At 35.6% G+C, this 15,605-nt stretch overlaps 1 protein-coding gene across 1 annotated transcript; it reads right to left on the bottom strand.

Moving 5' to 3' along the window:
* Nucleotides 1–10,062: 10,062 nt before the first annotated feature.
* LOC140784848 (amino acid permease 4-like) lies at nt 10,063–15,268 on the bottom strand. Its single transcript, XM_073132438.1, has 8 exons — nt 15,101–15,268; nt 14,871–15,006; nt 14,179–14,412; nt 13,989–14,082; nt 13,502–13,716; nt 12,624–12,781; nt 11,357–11,584; nt 10,063–10,697 (listed from the first exon to the last, which is right to left on the bottom strand). The coding sequence occupies exons 1-8, from the start codon at nt 15,146–15,148 to the stop codon at nt 10,272–10,274; spliced, it is 1,539 nt and encodes a 512-aa protein (XP_072988539.1). The 5' UTR covers nt 15,149–15,268; the 3' UTR covers nt 10,063–10,271.
* Between the last annotated feature and the right edge of the window lie 337 nt (nt 15,269–15,605).

Here is a 15,605-nt window from a genome sequence, read left to right as displayed (position 1 = left end):
GAGAGATTACAGTGCACCACGTGGGGGATGGCATCCGACTTCTCAGCAGGATCAACAGCATCGACTATCCTAGTTAGGCACAGCGAACAATAGGCCTCCAGTAAATAGCGGAAATCCAGGAGCGAGGCCAGAGAATAAAGGAAGAATTTATACCTTGACCCAGGAAGAGGCTGAGCACTCATCATCCGTGGTGCAAGGTACATTATCTATTTCTTCCATACCAGCTAAAGTCCTTATTGACTCTGTAGCCTCTCATTCTTTTGGTTCACCTGATTTTCTTTCCTTATTACCTATTGCACCTGAGATTATGGAATCATATTTAGTAGTGACTACACCCATAGGGAGGACTATACTTTTAAATCTTATCTGCAGATCTTGTTTAGTAGAGATAGATAGTCAAAAACTTCTAGTAGATCTTATTTGTCTAGACATGCATGATTTTGATGTTATACTAGGTATGGATTGGCTATCTGCACATCATGCTATAGTGGATTGTAGAATAAAAAGGGTTACATTTTCTATCCCGGAGAAGCTAGAATTTTTCTTCCAGGGTGAGCGAAAGATTCCTACGACCAGTATTATCTCAGCACTTCAAGCAGATCGATTAATGAAGAAAGGATGCCTAGGCTTTTTGGCATCGGTATTGGGCGTGGAGCGTGCAGAGTAGGAGATTCATGAACTTCAAGTGATAAATGAATTTCCAGATGTTTTTCCTGAAGATCTACCTGGTCTTCCACTCGATAGAGAGATAGACTTCACCATAGATCTGCTCCCTGGCACTGAACCAATATCAAAGGCACCCTACAAGATGGCACCAGCAGAACTAAGAGAGTTGCAGACCCAACTTCAAGCTAGATTTGGGTTTTATTCGTCCGAGTGTATCACCTTGGGGAGCACCAGTTTTATTTGTAAAGAAGAAAGATGGATCGATGCGTCTTTGCATTGATTATCGAGAGTTAAATAAAGTCACTGTGAAGAGCAGGTATCCACTATCCCAGATTGGTGATCTTTTTGATCAACTGCAAGGCTCTCAGGTCTTCTCAAAAATCGATTTGAGGTCTGGTTATAACCAATTGAAGATCAAGAATGAAGATATTGCAAAGACAGCATTTAGGACTCGCTATGGCCATTATGAGTTCTTAGTGATGCCTTTCGATTTTACAAATGCACCTGCAGCTTTTATAGACTTAATGAACAGGATCTTATATTTATGCCCGACGCGCCCGAGCCCAAAGCAAGGAAGATAGAGAGAGGGAAAGAGAGAGGGAGAGAAAAGGAAAGAGGGGAAGTGAGAAACCTCACCGGTGGGTGCGGCGGTTCCACGGGAGGTAGCGCCGGTCGGCAGGCCGGTGGGGCGGCGACGATAGTAGTTAGAGAGAGAGAGGAAGAGAGTTTGAGAGAGAGAGAGAAGAGAGTGAGAGAGAGAGAGAAATATAAACGGGAGAGAAAGAGGCGGTTGGCGAGGGGGGGTGCGGCGGTGGTGGCAGCAGGGTGGGGCTCGCCGTGGCCAGCTGGCCGGGCAAGTGCCGCATGGCACCCCCATGCAGCATCAAGCTGCATGGGTGGCGCGGCACGAGGCCGGCTGGCCACACTATGGCCGGCAACATCGTGCCCAAAATTTAATATAAAATTTTTTTTGGTAGATTGTTACACAAGTGAACAAGTGGAGCAGGATATGCCCTTAGAGGTCTTGCCAGCAAGTGAAAAGTAGAGTGTCGTTAGTATTATATACTAAATGCGTTATGTTATATAATGTATCAGTCGATATTTCAGAGTGTCTTTATCTTTCTCTTTTTTATTAGCAGGTGACTTTGTACTTATTGTATTATGTATATACTATTATATATAATAGTGAGATACTCTTGATAATGTGTTATGGCTTGTGTGGGGCTCTATTAGGGTTATTTGTATATTATTGATAGTCAAACATGAGTTATTCCTAGTTTAAATATTGTGGATAAAATTATAGTATTGCTATAGGTTTATTTGATTGTTAGTAACTTACCAAGTTGTGATGTACCTTGCACGTGCTGTGTGGGCTCATGTCGTGCACTTGTTTAGGGTTTAGATGTTACAACTGGCTTATGTGATGAGCTTATGACTGAGGTCCTTAGTTTACGATGACGGACAAGCCATGCTGTTCGCTGGGTGATGGGTTGGCAATTCTATCTTTAGGGTCTACCCTCCCTTGGGGGGTATGTGTGTGGTGGATTGTGAGTATTTAATATTGCCTACGAGCATAGCTTTGCATGAACCTAAGTTACAGACTTGGTAGTGTAAGATGATGCATATTATTCGGTGTATTATTGACATGGCCAATGAGTAGAGCTTAGTGTGAGCCTAGTATTAATGACATGTTAGTAGATTGATGCATAGCATGTTACTATTTGCTAATGCATGTACGCATTAGATGAGCATGATGAGTATGTATTACTGATACATTCGATTTGATCATGATGCACATATTCATATTTATCTATTATTGCATTCTTGTTTACACTACTTGTAGACTATAAAAGTAAATACTTGCTAGGCTTTATGCTCACTATAGTTTGGTGGAATCATTTTTAGATTAGTAGATGACTTCAGCTTGTGGAGGATCTGGTGAAGACTAGTGTCTAGTTTTCTACTTCTTATCTTATTCTATTCATGTAAATTAAGCTAAATAATTTATAGCTATTGCGTGGGCATTGACTTATATTTTATGGATATATATTTTAAGTTTGTTGTGGCCTTAGTGTTATGGGTTTCTTTTGTTTGTATTATTTATAAAAATGTGGGCTTTTCGCTTGTATATTGTGTTGAAACATTGACCGACATTTTACATGGTAATTACGTAGGTTCTACCCACGTTAGGGACATATGTTTGGTGGCGGGTGTTACAAGGCGCAATTGCTAGAAGGGTTGTAATTGATGACGTTTACGGATCAAAGTCGTGTGAGGGTGGGGATAGTTAGGGCAAAGAAGGTCGAGGGGGAGAAGCTAGATACGAAAGAGAAAAGGAAGAAGATAGGTTCAATAATCAAGCACGACACGAACCTGAGTTGCTCTCCATATTTTTAGAGGTAATCCTCAACTCTACTCGGCTAGGACTCAACTCAATCAAGAGATCACTTCGTTCAGATTAAACTAGACCTAGACTAATTCAGGCTAAAATCAAATAATATAAATCGGAATGCAAATAAATAAGAACTCGACCATCCGACTCAATTGGCCTACGGCTCAGGCTAATTTAGACTTGAACTTGGGTTAGGTTCAGACTTTGTCAACTTCCTATTGATTAAGAATATTCTAGGTGATTGATCATATACCCCTTTATTAGGATATATATGAATTATAAGTCGGTGTAACAACATAGCCACCTATAATCTTGTTAGATAAGCTCTTCACCATCATTGTTTTAAAGCCTAGTCTAGCCACCGCTTGTAATTCTGATTATGAATTAATTCAATCTATATATATCTCTCTCTCTCTCTCTCTTATTTTTTAAAAGGCAGTAAGCGCAATTTGATTCTTCTTATTCTTTATTCTAAGTATCACAACACTTATTTAACATAATTATTGTATCATATTTATCTTTTCCAACCATAAATTAAAAATAAAATTAGGATAGCACTACCCTCTATCCCAAATCCTAAATAAGTCCCTAAAATAAATTTACTATATCCTTTTGTTATCCTATCCTTAGCCATGCACAAGAGAGTGTACCAAAATTGCTAACTGTTGAATAGCAATCAAATAATAGGCACAACTACTAGCACAAGTGAATCTTTTTTAGTAAGGAAAATATTTGTAGGTTAATATATCATTAAGATCTAAAGATTATAAGTTTAATACACAGAAATTTAGAAAGGAAATTATGTATAGACTATTCATAAGCCCTAGTACTTGGACGCATACACTCGTCAGACTACGAAAGCATAGGTATCAAAAGAAAAGTGAATACAAAGGGCACAAAGTTTGGCAAGAACATATTGATTTCCTTGTTAGCTAGATGTATGCATATCTCTAAATATTCATACAAAAGTAACACATAGAGGACTTTCTCCACGATCTGAATTTGAAATCATGACCAAGCATATACCACAGTAGACTTGAGATACATGAACTCTTAATAAATAACTTTTCAAATCTACAATAATAAGAATCCAATGTGAGCTAATAACTCCTAAAGTCGTTAATTAATAAAAAGGATAATTTCATTTATACGCTAGAATTATCACAATTTTTTACATACACTCATTTAAAAAAAAATTCTGCATGCATCCCCTAATCCAAAAAGTTTCTTAGTTTAAAAGGGTATATATGGATATTGTTATTAGTTTAGAGGGTGTATATGGGTAATAAATAAGTTCAGAGAATATATGTGTAAATTTAACAATGATAATTTAGGGGGTCTAAGTGGAATTATCCCTTAATAAAACTTTGGAAGTTTGATAAAAAAAAATTCAAATTTGACAATAAATATCTAACCAAATAAACCAAGGTAAAATATAATTTTAGAAATAGAAATAACTTATAAAACTAAAAATGCCCATCCCAATCGGCACCGTCCAAAGGCCCAAACCCTCCATCAAAACCCCACCAACTTCTCCAGTCACCAAAGGCGACTATCTCCTTCTTCACCACCGAGGCACCAATGGTGATCATCTCTATCTTCACCATCGAGGCGCCAACAGTTGATCCTCTCTAGTCTCCACCAAACCACCGAAATCCTATCTTCACTACTAAGGCGACACTGGTAGTGAGTCGACGACCATCTCCTTCTTCACCACTAACGATGACCATCTCTATTTTCATCGTCAAATCCATCTCATCCTCCACTGCTCAAGGTCAGTTAATAATTTTTTTCTATTAAAAAATGCAATGGAAAATTTGGCGGATTTGGTTTCAATCTTATGGGATCTTCACTTGATCACTTATTGTGAGGTGAAATAATTTGTGATCCATTATTCACACTAGGACAATGAATTTGTGATCCATTGTTCAGACTAGGATAGTGAATTTTTTGCATGTTTGATTGATTACAGTTTGATCTAATGTTTAATAAATATCATGTATGTTTATTGAAATAGACTATGGGTTAGTCGAATCATGTATTGTTAACCCTAAGATGAACAAATCTTAGCTTCTTTTATCATGAATTTGCTAGATTGATAAATATAATCTTGGTTATTCCAAATGCAGAACATCTATATGGTGTTTTATCATGATGAATCTACTTAGAATTTTATGTTTATATTTTTCTGTGAGGGGGATCAACATAGATGTACTAGTGGTTAAGGAATTTTGAATTTTAGAACTTTTGAGTACTTCGAGTTCAAGAACTCAATTGGGTACATCAAACCTTTTTAACCAAGCTAGAATATAAATGCAAAAGGAGATTGCACAAAGTAGTTTTTTCTAGAATTTATGTTTTCCTTGGTTTACAATGCTGACTTATGGAGAGTAGTGAACTAGGTATTTGCTGCTAGTGCTTTTCATTCACCAAGATAGTGATTAAATTACTAGCATATTTTCTTCATATTTATTTTATTAAAATTTCATTATCTTTTTAGATGTTTGGTATTCTTCATTCATCTAAACAATTTATGGCCTCTCTAATTGAACTAGAAAAAGATTTGAGTACTGAAAATGCAACTAGAAAATGAAGTAGGAAAAGAGAGAAAAACAGTTTCCACGATCTGGGATGTTTTTGATGAAGTTAAGGTATTAGAAAAAAAAAATTAAAGGTAGGAAAGTATTAGTGTAAGTACTGCCAAAGATTATATCTTAAAGGGAAGAATAGATGTACTTCCACTTTAAAAAGACAAATGAATGATTGCCTTTATATCAAAAGCAAAGAAAAAAAAAAGCAAGGAACGCTCAATTTCTCTTCACATGAAACTATGGATGTAGAGATTCTTGTGATTTTTAGTTCAGCTTCATCGTCCTTTGATCATGCAAAAATAAAAGAAGTTATAGCAAAGATGATAATTGTTCATGAATATCTTTTTAGAATGGTTGAATATATTTAGTTTAATGTGTTGATGAAAGCATTAAATCCTTATTATGAAAGAAATTCTAGAAATACCGTAAGAAATGAATGTCTAAAGGTTTATGAATTAGAAAATGAGAAGCTAAAGAAAAGTCTTAAAAAAAAGTTGATAAAATCTCATTAACATGCAATTGTTGAACTTCTAATCAAACAATTTGTTATATGTGTTTGACAGCATATTATATTGATCTTGATTGGCAGTTATAAGCACACATTATTAGTTTTATTGATTTGGAGCCATATCATAATGACATAGTTATTTCTTATGGTATTTCTGAATATGCCTTGAATTGAAAATTTTAAGATAAAATTACTTCTATTATATTGGATAATGCTACGAGTAATGATGTAGCAGCTAGATGCTTGAGGGCTAACTTTGATTTAAGAGGAAAACTATATTTCAAAGAAACATTCTTTCATGTGTAGTGTTGTGCCCATGTTCTTAATTTGATGGCACAAGATGGATTGGAAGAAATTGAAAAGGTGATACAATAACATTAGAGAGACAGTGAAATACTTGAAAAAGTTTCCTAATCATTTATTTAAATTTGGTGAAATTGCTAGACAACTTAGTTTAACTATAACAAGAGAGTTATGTACCGATGTTCTTACTAGATGGAACTCCACATATGATATGCTAGATTCTACCTTCACATACAAATAGTGTTTAGTCTTTATGCAGATAGAGATGCTAATTACATGTGGCTTCCTACTGAGCAAGACTAGTGCAAGTTTGAAAAAATTTAGAATATATTGACAGTGATAAATGATGCAACTAATGTGTTTTCTGGATCTACATTTTCTACTCTAATCAATTCCTTTTAGAAATTTATAATATTAAGAGAATATTACTAGAGGAGTTAAATTCTTCTGATGAATACATTAGGGCAATGGTGACACTAATAAGAAGTAAGTCAAATAATCATTGGGGCTGAGTGCACACATTAATAGCAATTATATTTATTCTAAAATGAAGCTTGTTGAGTTCTCTTTTTCCAAAATTTATTCAACAAATGAGGTTTTTGATGTTATTGCTTCAATTCAAGTTACATTAGAGGATATATACTCTACAAATGTAGATGATTGCTCAGCTACCCAAGAACATAGTTCTAATGTAGCAATTATAACACCAGACATATCAAGGCTTCAATTTTCAGATAATAAGAGACTTATTACAAGGATCACTTTAGAATTTGATGATTTTCTAAAGTCTACTAGTACCTATTAAATCAAAGTTGGAGATATTTTTTTGGGAGCCAAATGAAACATGTGATCTAACGCATTTGATATGTTAAATTAGTGGAAAATGAATACACTGAAATTTCATGTTGTCTAAAATAGCTCGTGATATTCTTTCTATACCGATCAGCATCAGAGTCTACCTTTAGTGCTGGAGGGAGGGTATTAGATGATTATTGAAGTTTTTTTATTCTAAAAATAGTGAAAGCTCTGATTTGCACTAAGAATTTGATTAGAGCTACTTAAAAGACAATAAAATGTCCATATATAAGTTTACTACAAATTAATACTTTAATTTTCTTTATTTTTGTCATTATAAATTATAAAAAAAAGTTAAACCTTTTTTTTCAGGAAGAATAGATTGAAGAAAAGGATCTCCATATTGACTTGCTAGATTGTTCATCACATATCTAGTATTAGTGTATTAATGCTGATATTTATTAAATTTTACTAATGCTAATAATTTTGTATTCACATTAATTGTTTTCTTCTACTAACTTTTTCTTAATTACTTGTAGAGGAAGATGACACTACTAATCAAGGTTTATTAGTGGCAATCATAGAGATAAATGTGTAATAGAGCCTTGCTTGGTTTGTAAGCCTTATGGGAAAATTTTTAAATGATCATTTCCTTCTAATACTTGGGATAATATTTAAGTGATCAATTGCTTGTACTTATAATCCTTGTGGGATAATTTCTAAGTGTTCATTTGCTTGTAAGTTGTAACCCTTGTGGAGATATTATTACCATAACTTTTTGTTGGTTTTGATTTATTGATTTTGTAATCTTTATAGGAGTATTTTTTTACTTGTTACTTGTAGGTAAGTGATCAGTGATTTTGATTTATTTTTTTACTTATCATTATAAGTTTGTTGCAAGCTTCAATTTAAATTTTCGAAGTCTATTTTTTCATGATATTTAATTGTAAAGCCCATGATGAATATACCCTAGCTAGTGGTGAAAACGGATCGGATATGGATCGTATAGTGCTCAACCCATATCCGGATCCGTATTTTTAGTTCGGATACGGATTCAGATATGGATATTGGATGGATAGCAAAATTTAAAACAATATCCTAACTAAACGGATACGGATAATTTTCGGATAAAGGATCAGATCTTAAACGAATATTGATTGAATTTAAAATAATTATAATATTTTATTTAAATATAATTAACACAAAATTATTAAGAGTTTTACAATAAATAATTCTTTTGTATATCAAATATATAAAATTAGAGAAATTAATCTCTATAAATAATATATAACACATTATTAGTAATAATAGTAATATTTACTATTTAAATAAGCAAACTAAAAACTGTAATCATTTAAAAAAAATATGTGGGTAAACGGATATCCGATGTCTGAATCCGAATCCGAATCAGATAGAAATTTTTTATCCGAATCCGATCCGAGTTGGGTCGGGTAGCGGGTCGGGTCGGAGTTAATCCGACCCGTTTTCACCCCTAACCCTAGCCCATTCAGCCTACAAGCTAGCTAGCCGAGCTCAAGGCTTGTCAAGGTGGACTCGAGTCGAGCTGAGCTGAGCTCCTCCAGCTCAAATCGAGCTCGAGATAGAATAAAAATGCTATGGAGCCAAGTCGAGCTAGGTCCAACTCACTCAAGCTCGGCTCGTTAACACCCCGGTACATGGGACTTCGGATTGGGCACACAAATGTCAAATATAGTCAAAAACAAATAAGACGATGGGGAGGATTCCTTCAAATTTTTTTTAATGAAAAGCTCATAGATAAATAGTTTTATTAATTCAAACACTGAAACCTTGATTACAATCTTATGCATAAAATGAGAGAGGAAATGAGGCAATGATCTTTGACACATATTACATAGCACTACGAGGTAAAGCGCTAGTATTTGGTCCAAAGCACAGAAATAATACAACAAAGAGAATATAGCCCTGTCTAATTTACAAGCGCAAAGGGCCTTAGTCTTCCTACGGTTCCGCTGCATTCCGACGGTTAAAAACTCAAAATTGAGACCCCCAAGGGAGGGAGAAACGGGAATCACCATGTAGAGCCAATAAAAGACTCCCCCACTAACCTACAAAGTTACAAGTATAACTAGGAAAAAAAATAATCATAAGATAGCATTTAGCAAACTTTTTGGATAAAGTCTCAAAATATTTAGGTAATGAAACCAAAATGTAAAATTCCATGATGGCTCCCGTGAAGTCACGCTTGAAGGCGAATCGCAAGATTGGGCTAGTCTCTATCGGATCGCCAGCGCAGCTGACCTCTACCCTCATACGACAGGCGATGGTAGCGACAACAACTATGGCGATGGTTGTAGCGGTGTAGGGACATTCAGGAAGAAGGGAGTACATGGAAAAAAGAGGGAGAAGGGAGTCTGACTAATTAAAACCAAAAATGGGAAGAAGAATGATGGATGGAAAGGAAGCGGAGAAAAAGAACAAAGGAGAGAAGAAAAGAGGGAGGGGGAACCTCACATTGGAGGAGAGAAAAAAAAAACACTCTCCCTAGTTCGAGCCAAAGTGGCTAGGGGAGAGGGAGGGGCCGGAGATGGTGGTGTCTCAAGGGAGAGGAGGAAATTTTGTTTGCAAAAACTCTAGCAGAGCTCCACTTGGGCAGACATTTCATATGACTTAAAATGAGCCGTGGAGACTTTCCTCATGGACTTCTAATTAGAGTACCTAAGATTCATTCATATCATAGGCTTCTTAAGTTGAGTCGCAATAGTTAATTTGCACTATATAAATTTAGTTTGCCATACCCCATCAACCTTGAATTTTGACAACCCACAGGCCGGGAGACACATTATGAAGAATATATTCTTTTACAAGTTACAACGTCAAAGCATATATAAGGTCCACTGCACATACCTTTTCTTGAAAGCCTTAATTATTCCATGCATCTCAAAGTCCTAAAATTGACCATATATCTATCAACTAACAAGCTGAAAATAGCACTCCTCTTATAAAATTATCCTTACTTCTCACACCACCACCACCATCAGTAGGTAGACTTGAACGGCCGGTAGGACTTAAGGTCCAGTATCACTCCGACGACGGACCCACACGCTGCGGCCAATGACACGATAAGACACGTCAGACTAAGCATCTGAAGGGCGAGCCACCTGCTCGTCCATTTCTTGATCTTCTTCTGGGCGATGTACATCTCGACGGGGAAGTAGACGGTGAGCGGCCAGAAGCCGAAGGCGCCGAGGATGCCGACGATGTCGTTGAAGAATGGCATGAGCATGGAAACGACGGTGGTGAGCACGACGAAGGCTGTGCGCCAGATTAGTCGGAAGAGGTTGAGCTTGTAGGTGCCGAGGAGGGGAATGGCAACCTCGTAATCGTGGGTGATGAAGTCGCTCTTGGGCCACTTGTAGGTGCTCCATTTCTCTACGAACGCGAACAGAGGCTGGCAGTAGACCTGCATGCGATTTTGTTTACGGTGGTGTATTGCCAAAGCTCGTAGTTAGTGTAATTAACCAAGTTCCAACTTGCATGGTAAAAGAATGTTATTGAATCTAACTAATGATTAATCAAACTAAACTTCTATAACGAAAAGACTACCTTACTCTTAAACTTAAATACCGGTTGATAGATATTTCACACTCTAAACTTAAATATATTTTTTAACATTAACAATCACCTGTTAGGAATAGTCTTTAAAAAATTAACCACAATGGTAATTCTCAAAGGCCTACGATTTCGATAGCAATTATGATATTTTAAAAAACATAATGACAATTAATTATGATATTATAAATTTTTTCAGTTTCGATCATTGTAAAAGAATCCCGAAAGTTAAACTTATACTTTTTCTTCACCTCCTAAAGAAAGACCTTAAAGATTTCTACATTCATTTCGTGTAACTAAACAAATTGATGGTTTTCTCAACAACAACAACAACAACAACAACAACAACAACAACAACAACAACAACAACAACAACAACAACAACAAAAAGCAAACGGGGAGCCTGACAATTTTGTCTTAAATGTACCAGACTACCATCGCTGTGGATGAATCAAGAAACATAGAATTAATCTATATTCCAGCATATATATGCATGGTCCTTAGGAGTACCTGATAGGCTCCAACAAGGTGAACAACAATGGCGAGATTGGCTATGTCAAGAAGCCAGTAAGGGTTGAAGAATCCAAAGCCAGTGAGCAGGTTGCCCGGCGCGTCGTCGCCGAAGGCGGCATAGCCCATGCACCCGCAGAGGAGGTAGAAGGTTGTGATGACTGCAATGCTCAGTATGGTGGCCTTCTTCATGGTCTTGTTCTCCGCTGGTGGAGATTTTATTGTGTCCTAAAAAGTGTGAATAGATTAGTCTAGCTAAGTATTTTGATAGGAATGCAAATTAAGTTCAAGAGACACTCTATATTTTGCTCTTATGAGTATCAACACTCTACCATATATTTATTGTTATGTTTAGTTTTTATTGCGTTAAAAGCCTTAATGGAAGTTACAAGTATAGATAAATTAAAAGGAAATTGATCAAAGACATCGTGCCTTTGGGAAGAAGAAAATGTATGGAAGGGAGGATTTTAGAGTAAATGAAGAGTTAATTTTAACTCGGAGTGTTTTTTAAGGAGTAAATTCATAATGCAGGATCGAGTAATAAATATTAATAAGATAAGATGTGAACGATAATAAAAATAAAATATAAAGTGTTTTTTATTAACTTTTCTAAATTAAATTAGCTTTTTATCAATGATGACAATAATACCCATATGTAAGTTGAACTAGTCCTCTCACACATTTGTGACAGCGTCGATCACCTCCTCATGGCAAGTTTGTTGAGCGGTAATTTAATCTTTTATTTTTTAAAGTAATATAATTTTCTCTACTTCTTAAGCAACTATTGTGTTAAATTTAAAAGATTTTTACATAATTATCATCCAAAGCTTTCGAATTATTATTAACCATTATATATTTTAAAAATAATCACCAAAATTAGGGACACTTTAAAAAATGCCACCCTTTGGTTAAATCTAACTGACCATAGTTAAAACTGAACCTAAATTAACAAAAGACCATTTTGTACAAATTGCTTAAAATATTTCTAAACCTATATAATGATACAATATCATAGTACGAGAAAAGAACGTTTTATTTTACTTTTGATAAGAAAAATGTTTAGTGATAAATATATTTCGCTTTAAACTTCAAACAAATAAAGGTATTTTTAGTTATTATTTATAAGTATTTGTCACCTTAGTAACTATTAATTTGTTAAGATTATTTAATAAAAGTAAAACACGAAGATCGAATAATAATACAATAATTACAACCTAATTTATTGATTAGCTAGAAAGATGGCTATGATTTTCTTCTAGGGGAGTACCTGGATCTCAATAAGGATGATGGAGTAGGAGTAGGCAAAGGCAATATCCCCAAGAGCTTGGAGGCTCCTCCACAGCTTCTGCATGGGAGTCACTGTCCCTTGCTTGGTTACTATACCAATGCTGATACCCATGAGGCTGCCCTTGAAACTTCCATTGTCTGCAACCTCAAGAATGAGATTGTATTGATAGGTTGAAGTCATATCATCAAAGAAGTGTGGCTTAGTATTTTATTTTTATTTTTATAGCAAATAGGGCTTTAATTTGTAAATAATAAAAAGAGAGTTTTATTTTTAATATTGCTAAATTTTAGGTGGTATTTATAATTTTTCTGTAAACAATACTTTTCTTTACATATTAGTGCATTCATATAAGTGAACTTTAATATGCCGTAAAGAAAGAAGTATAAGATAGCCAATGAAATAATGCTCAAATAGTTAAAATGCTTACATTGTTATGAAATATCTTGGTTCGAATTATAACAATACTATTCACGATACTATTCACAATACTATTTGATTGAGACATTCACATCTCTCTCTTAAAAGGGGAACTTTTATTGTTATGCTCTAGTTGGGCGGGGAATGGTAGTGCTAAATCTAAGTAATATTCCTTCTGTTGGGCCCATATATACTCTGCTGCAACATGAACTTTGGGCTTTCAAGCACTGAGCATGTCCTACCACTTCCATAAAGTGAAGGTACTCCTTGGTATTGATGAATAAAAACATTATTATATTTCCATCTCTTAACTTAAGAACACCACCCAATATTTCCATGACTTTACTGTTGAGCGTTGACACCTTATCCTTTTCAATATTAATTTCTATTTTGAGCCCATGCTTTCAAATTCGTTATAAGAAAAAAAAAACGAAGAATACCTGCTACTTTGGCGATGCCCAAGCTAAGGCCAACGGTAGAGTAGGTGAAGGACATTACGGCGGCGACGATGGAAAGCCACCAGACTTGATCAAAGTCTGGGATCTGGGAGAATAATATTTCCGTAATCCCAAAGATGATCATATACATGTTGCTTGACATGTGACATGGATCTTTGCCTCCGCTTGCATGGAAGCAATTTGACCTCTTTATTGCCCTGCATTCACGCAATTAATACCATTATTTATGGTGGTCATAATCTTTCATTACAGTTTAGGAACACTTCTTTTTGCATATCAGACCGCTGTATTAATATTTTTCTTTTCACTTTATTATAGATTATGAATCCGTAGACGTTAGATTAGATAATGAGTTTTTAATGTAGCCTTTCTCGATGCATATATAGATTAGACATCTGAGTTTTAGTCCTTCTCGATGGCTTCTTATTGTTATCAATATGCTATTATACAAAATTTAAGTAAAACTCACATCATGCTGATTGAAGCAGCAATTGTGTAGCCAATAGCTACACCAAATAAGTTCACATACTGAATGGCTCCAGAGACTTTAACTTTTGGTCCACCTACACAACCATTACTAATTAATCCATCTCACCATCACAAAAGTATCACTTACCTACCACTTAATTGAAGAGAGCAAATTAATAACTATCCCTTGCCTAAGTTGGTCCTCACAGCATCCATGTACGTATAATTTCTTCTGCCGGTAGCCGGATCGCCGGACCGGTAACAGTCAGCTAGGAGGCTGGAGGTGTAGTAGATGACGAAGGCGAACAGGATCATGACGGCCGGCCCTGCGATCCAGCCCAGTTGTCCAATGGCCCATGCAAGTGAGAGGACTCCTGAACCTATAACTGCTGTGATTATGTGTGAGCTGGCAGTCCAAACGGTACCTGTCAAAGTTATATGTTAGATTAAGTGGCAATTAAGGCGGAAATAAAGGGAATTAATTATTTGCATGTGATTCTTTTATTGACTGAGAGCATGTAGGTTAATTATAAGCTAAATATAAGAGTTAGTTGTTCTCGATATATAAGTTAGGCAAAAAATTAGCTACAAATGGACTAAAGCAAGCACACATAGGAGAACTCAAATTTGCGCTCAAGTGAGTATGCCCTTACCACTGCAGTGGTGGTCCTATTTATGCATTTGATAATAAAGAGGAAGGCAGTTGGTTGCCAAGTTAGGCCCCTCTTTCAGTATATAAATTAATTTTGCGTGAAGAAATAACTAGTTGATGTAGGTTTAGTTTCTTCATCTTGAATGCAAACTAATCATATAGACTAAGTGAGTTGCCTTTTAGGGAGAGAGAGAGAGATGATAATCCCCTGTGTGCGAGAAAGCCAATCACCTGTTCTTTTAAGGCGTCCATCGTCGTCAAAGCATTTAGAGTATACCGGAGGATTGACAGCTTCAGCATCCGCAAGTGCCGGCTTCGGTTGGCTCTCTACTTGCAGATACGATCTCATATCACGATTCTCATCCATCTACGTCATCAGAAAAGATGAAGAAAATTAATCTCCAAAAAAACTTACCAAGAAATACTAATTATATATATATATCTGTAAGTAAATTAATTACGACGCTGTCATGAATCCTGGATGGAAGTGTTCGGCTCCTGGGCAACATTGTCTAGTATATTGAAGCAGCTTAATTTAGGGAGGTATAGTGCTACTATAAACTAAGAGGGAGAAGAATATCGAGGTATGTTACTAAAAGAGAAACGGGGACTTAATTTTATAAGGAGATGAGTGACCGAGGGTTGAGTGCGTGGGGACTGTTATATCGGATGTTTCCTTAGCCTTTTCTCCAGTGGAAAAAAAAAGGTGGACGTGCCTCATGCCGTTAATTTTTTGTTGCTTAAAATGCCCTTTCGTTCTTTGAGATTTGATCTCTAATAAAAGATGGAATGACAAAAATTTGTTATATAAGTTCAATAGATCAGCATGACCTTAGGGCATGATATATAAAATCAAATTAATACATACGTTTAGCATTTGACTTGAAAAGAATAATTATCGATATATAATGCTAAACTTGCAAAATAATTTTTAGTTACTTGATCATTTTCTTGAATTTCTAAGGT

Source organism: Typha latifolia, chromosome 3 (assembly GCF_019914945.1).
Source record: "Typha latifolia isolate L0001 chromosome 3, TyphaL0001v2, whole genome shotgun sequence".
NCBI lineage: Eukaryota > Viridiplantae > Streptophyta > Magnoliopsida > Poales > Typhaceae > Typha > Typha latifolia.
Note: the sequence above shows the minus strand (reverse complement) of the source record. Positions and strands in the feature narration are given on the sequence as shown.

Bases quoted from the DNA above. Each gene is read 5' to 3' on its own strand.
- LOC140784848 (XM_073132438.1), bottom strand. From the start codon at position 15,148: ATGTTGCCCAGGAGCCGAACACTTCCATCCAGGATTCATGACAGCGTC. The intron at 14,413-14,870 runs GTGATTGGCTTT...TAACTTTGACAG, and splicing joins TGGACGCCTTAAAAGAACAG to GTACCGTTTGGACTGCCAGC. The intron at 11,585-12,623 runs GTACTCCCCTAG...CACACTTTTTAG, and splicing joins TCATCCTTATTGAGATCCAG to GACACAATAAAATCTCCACC.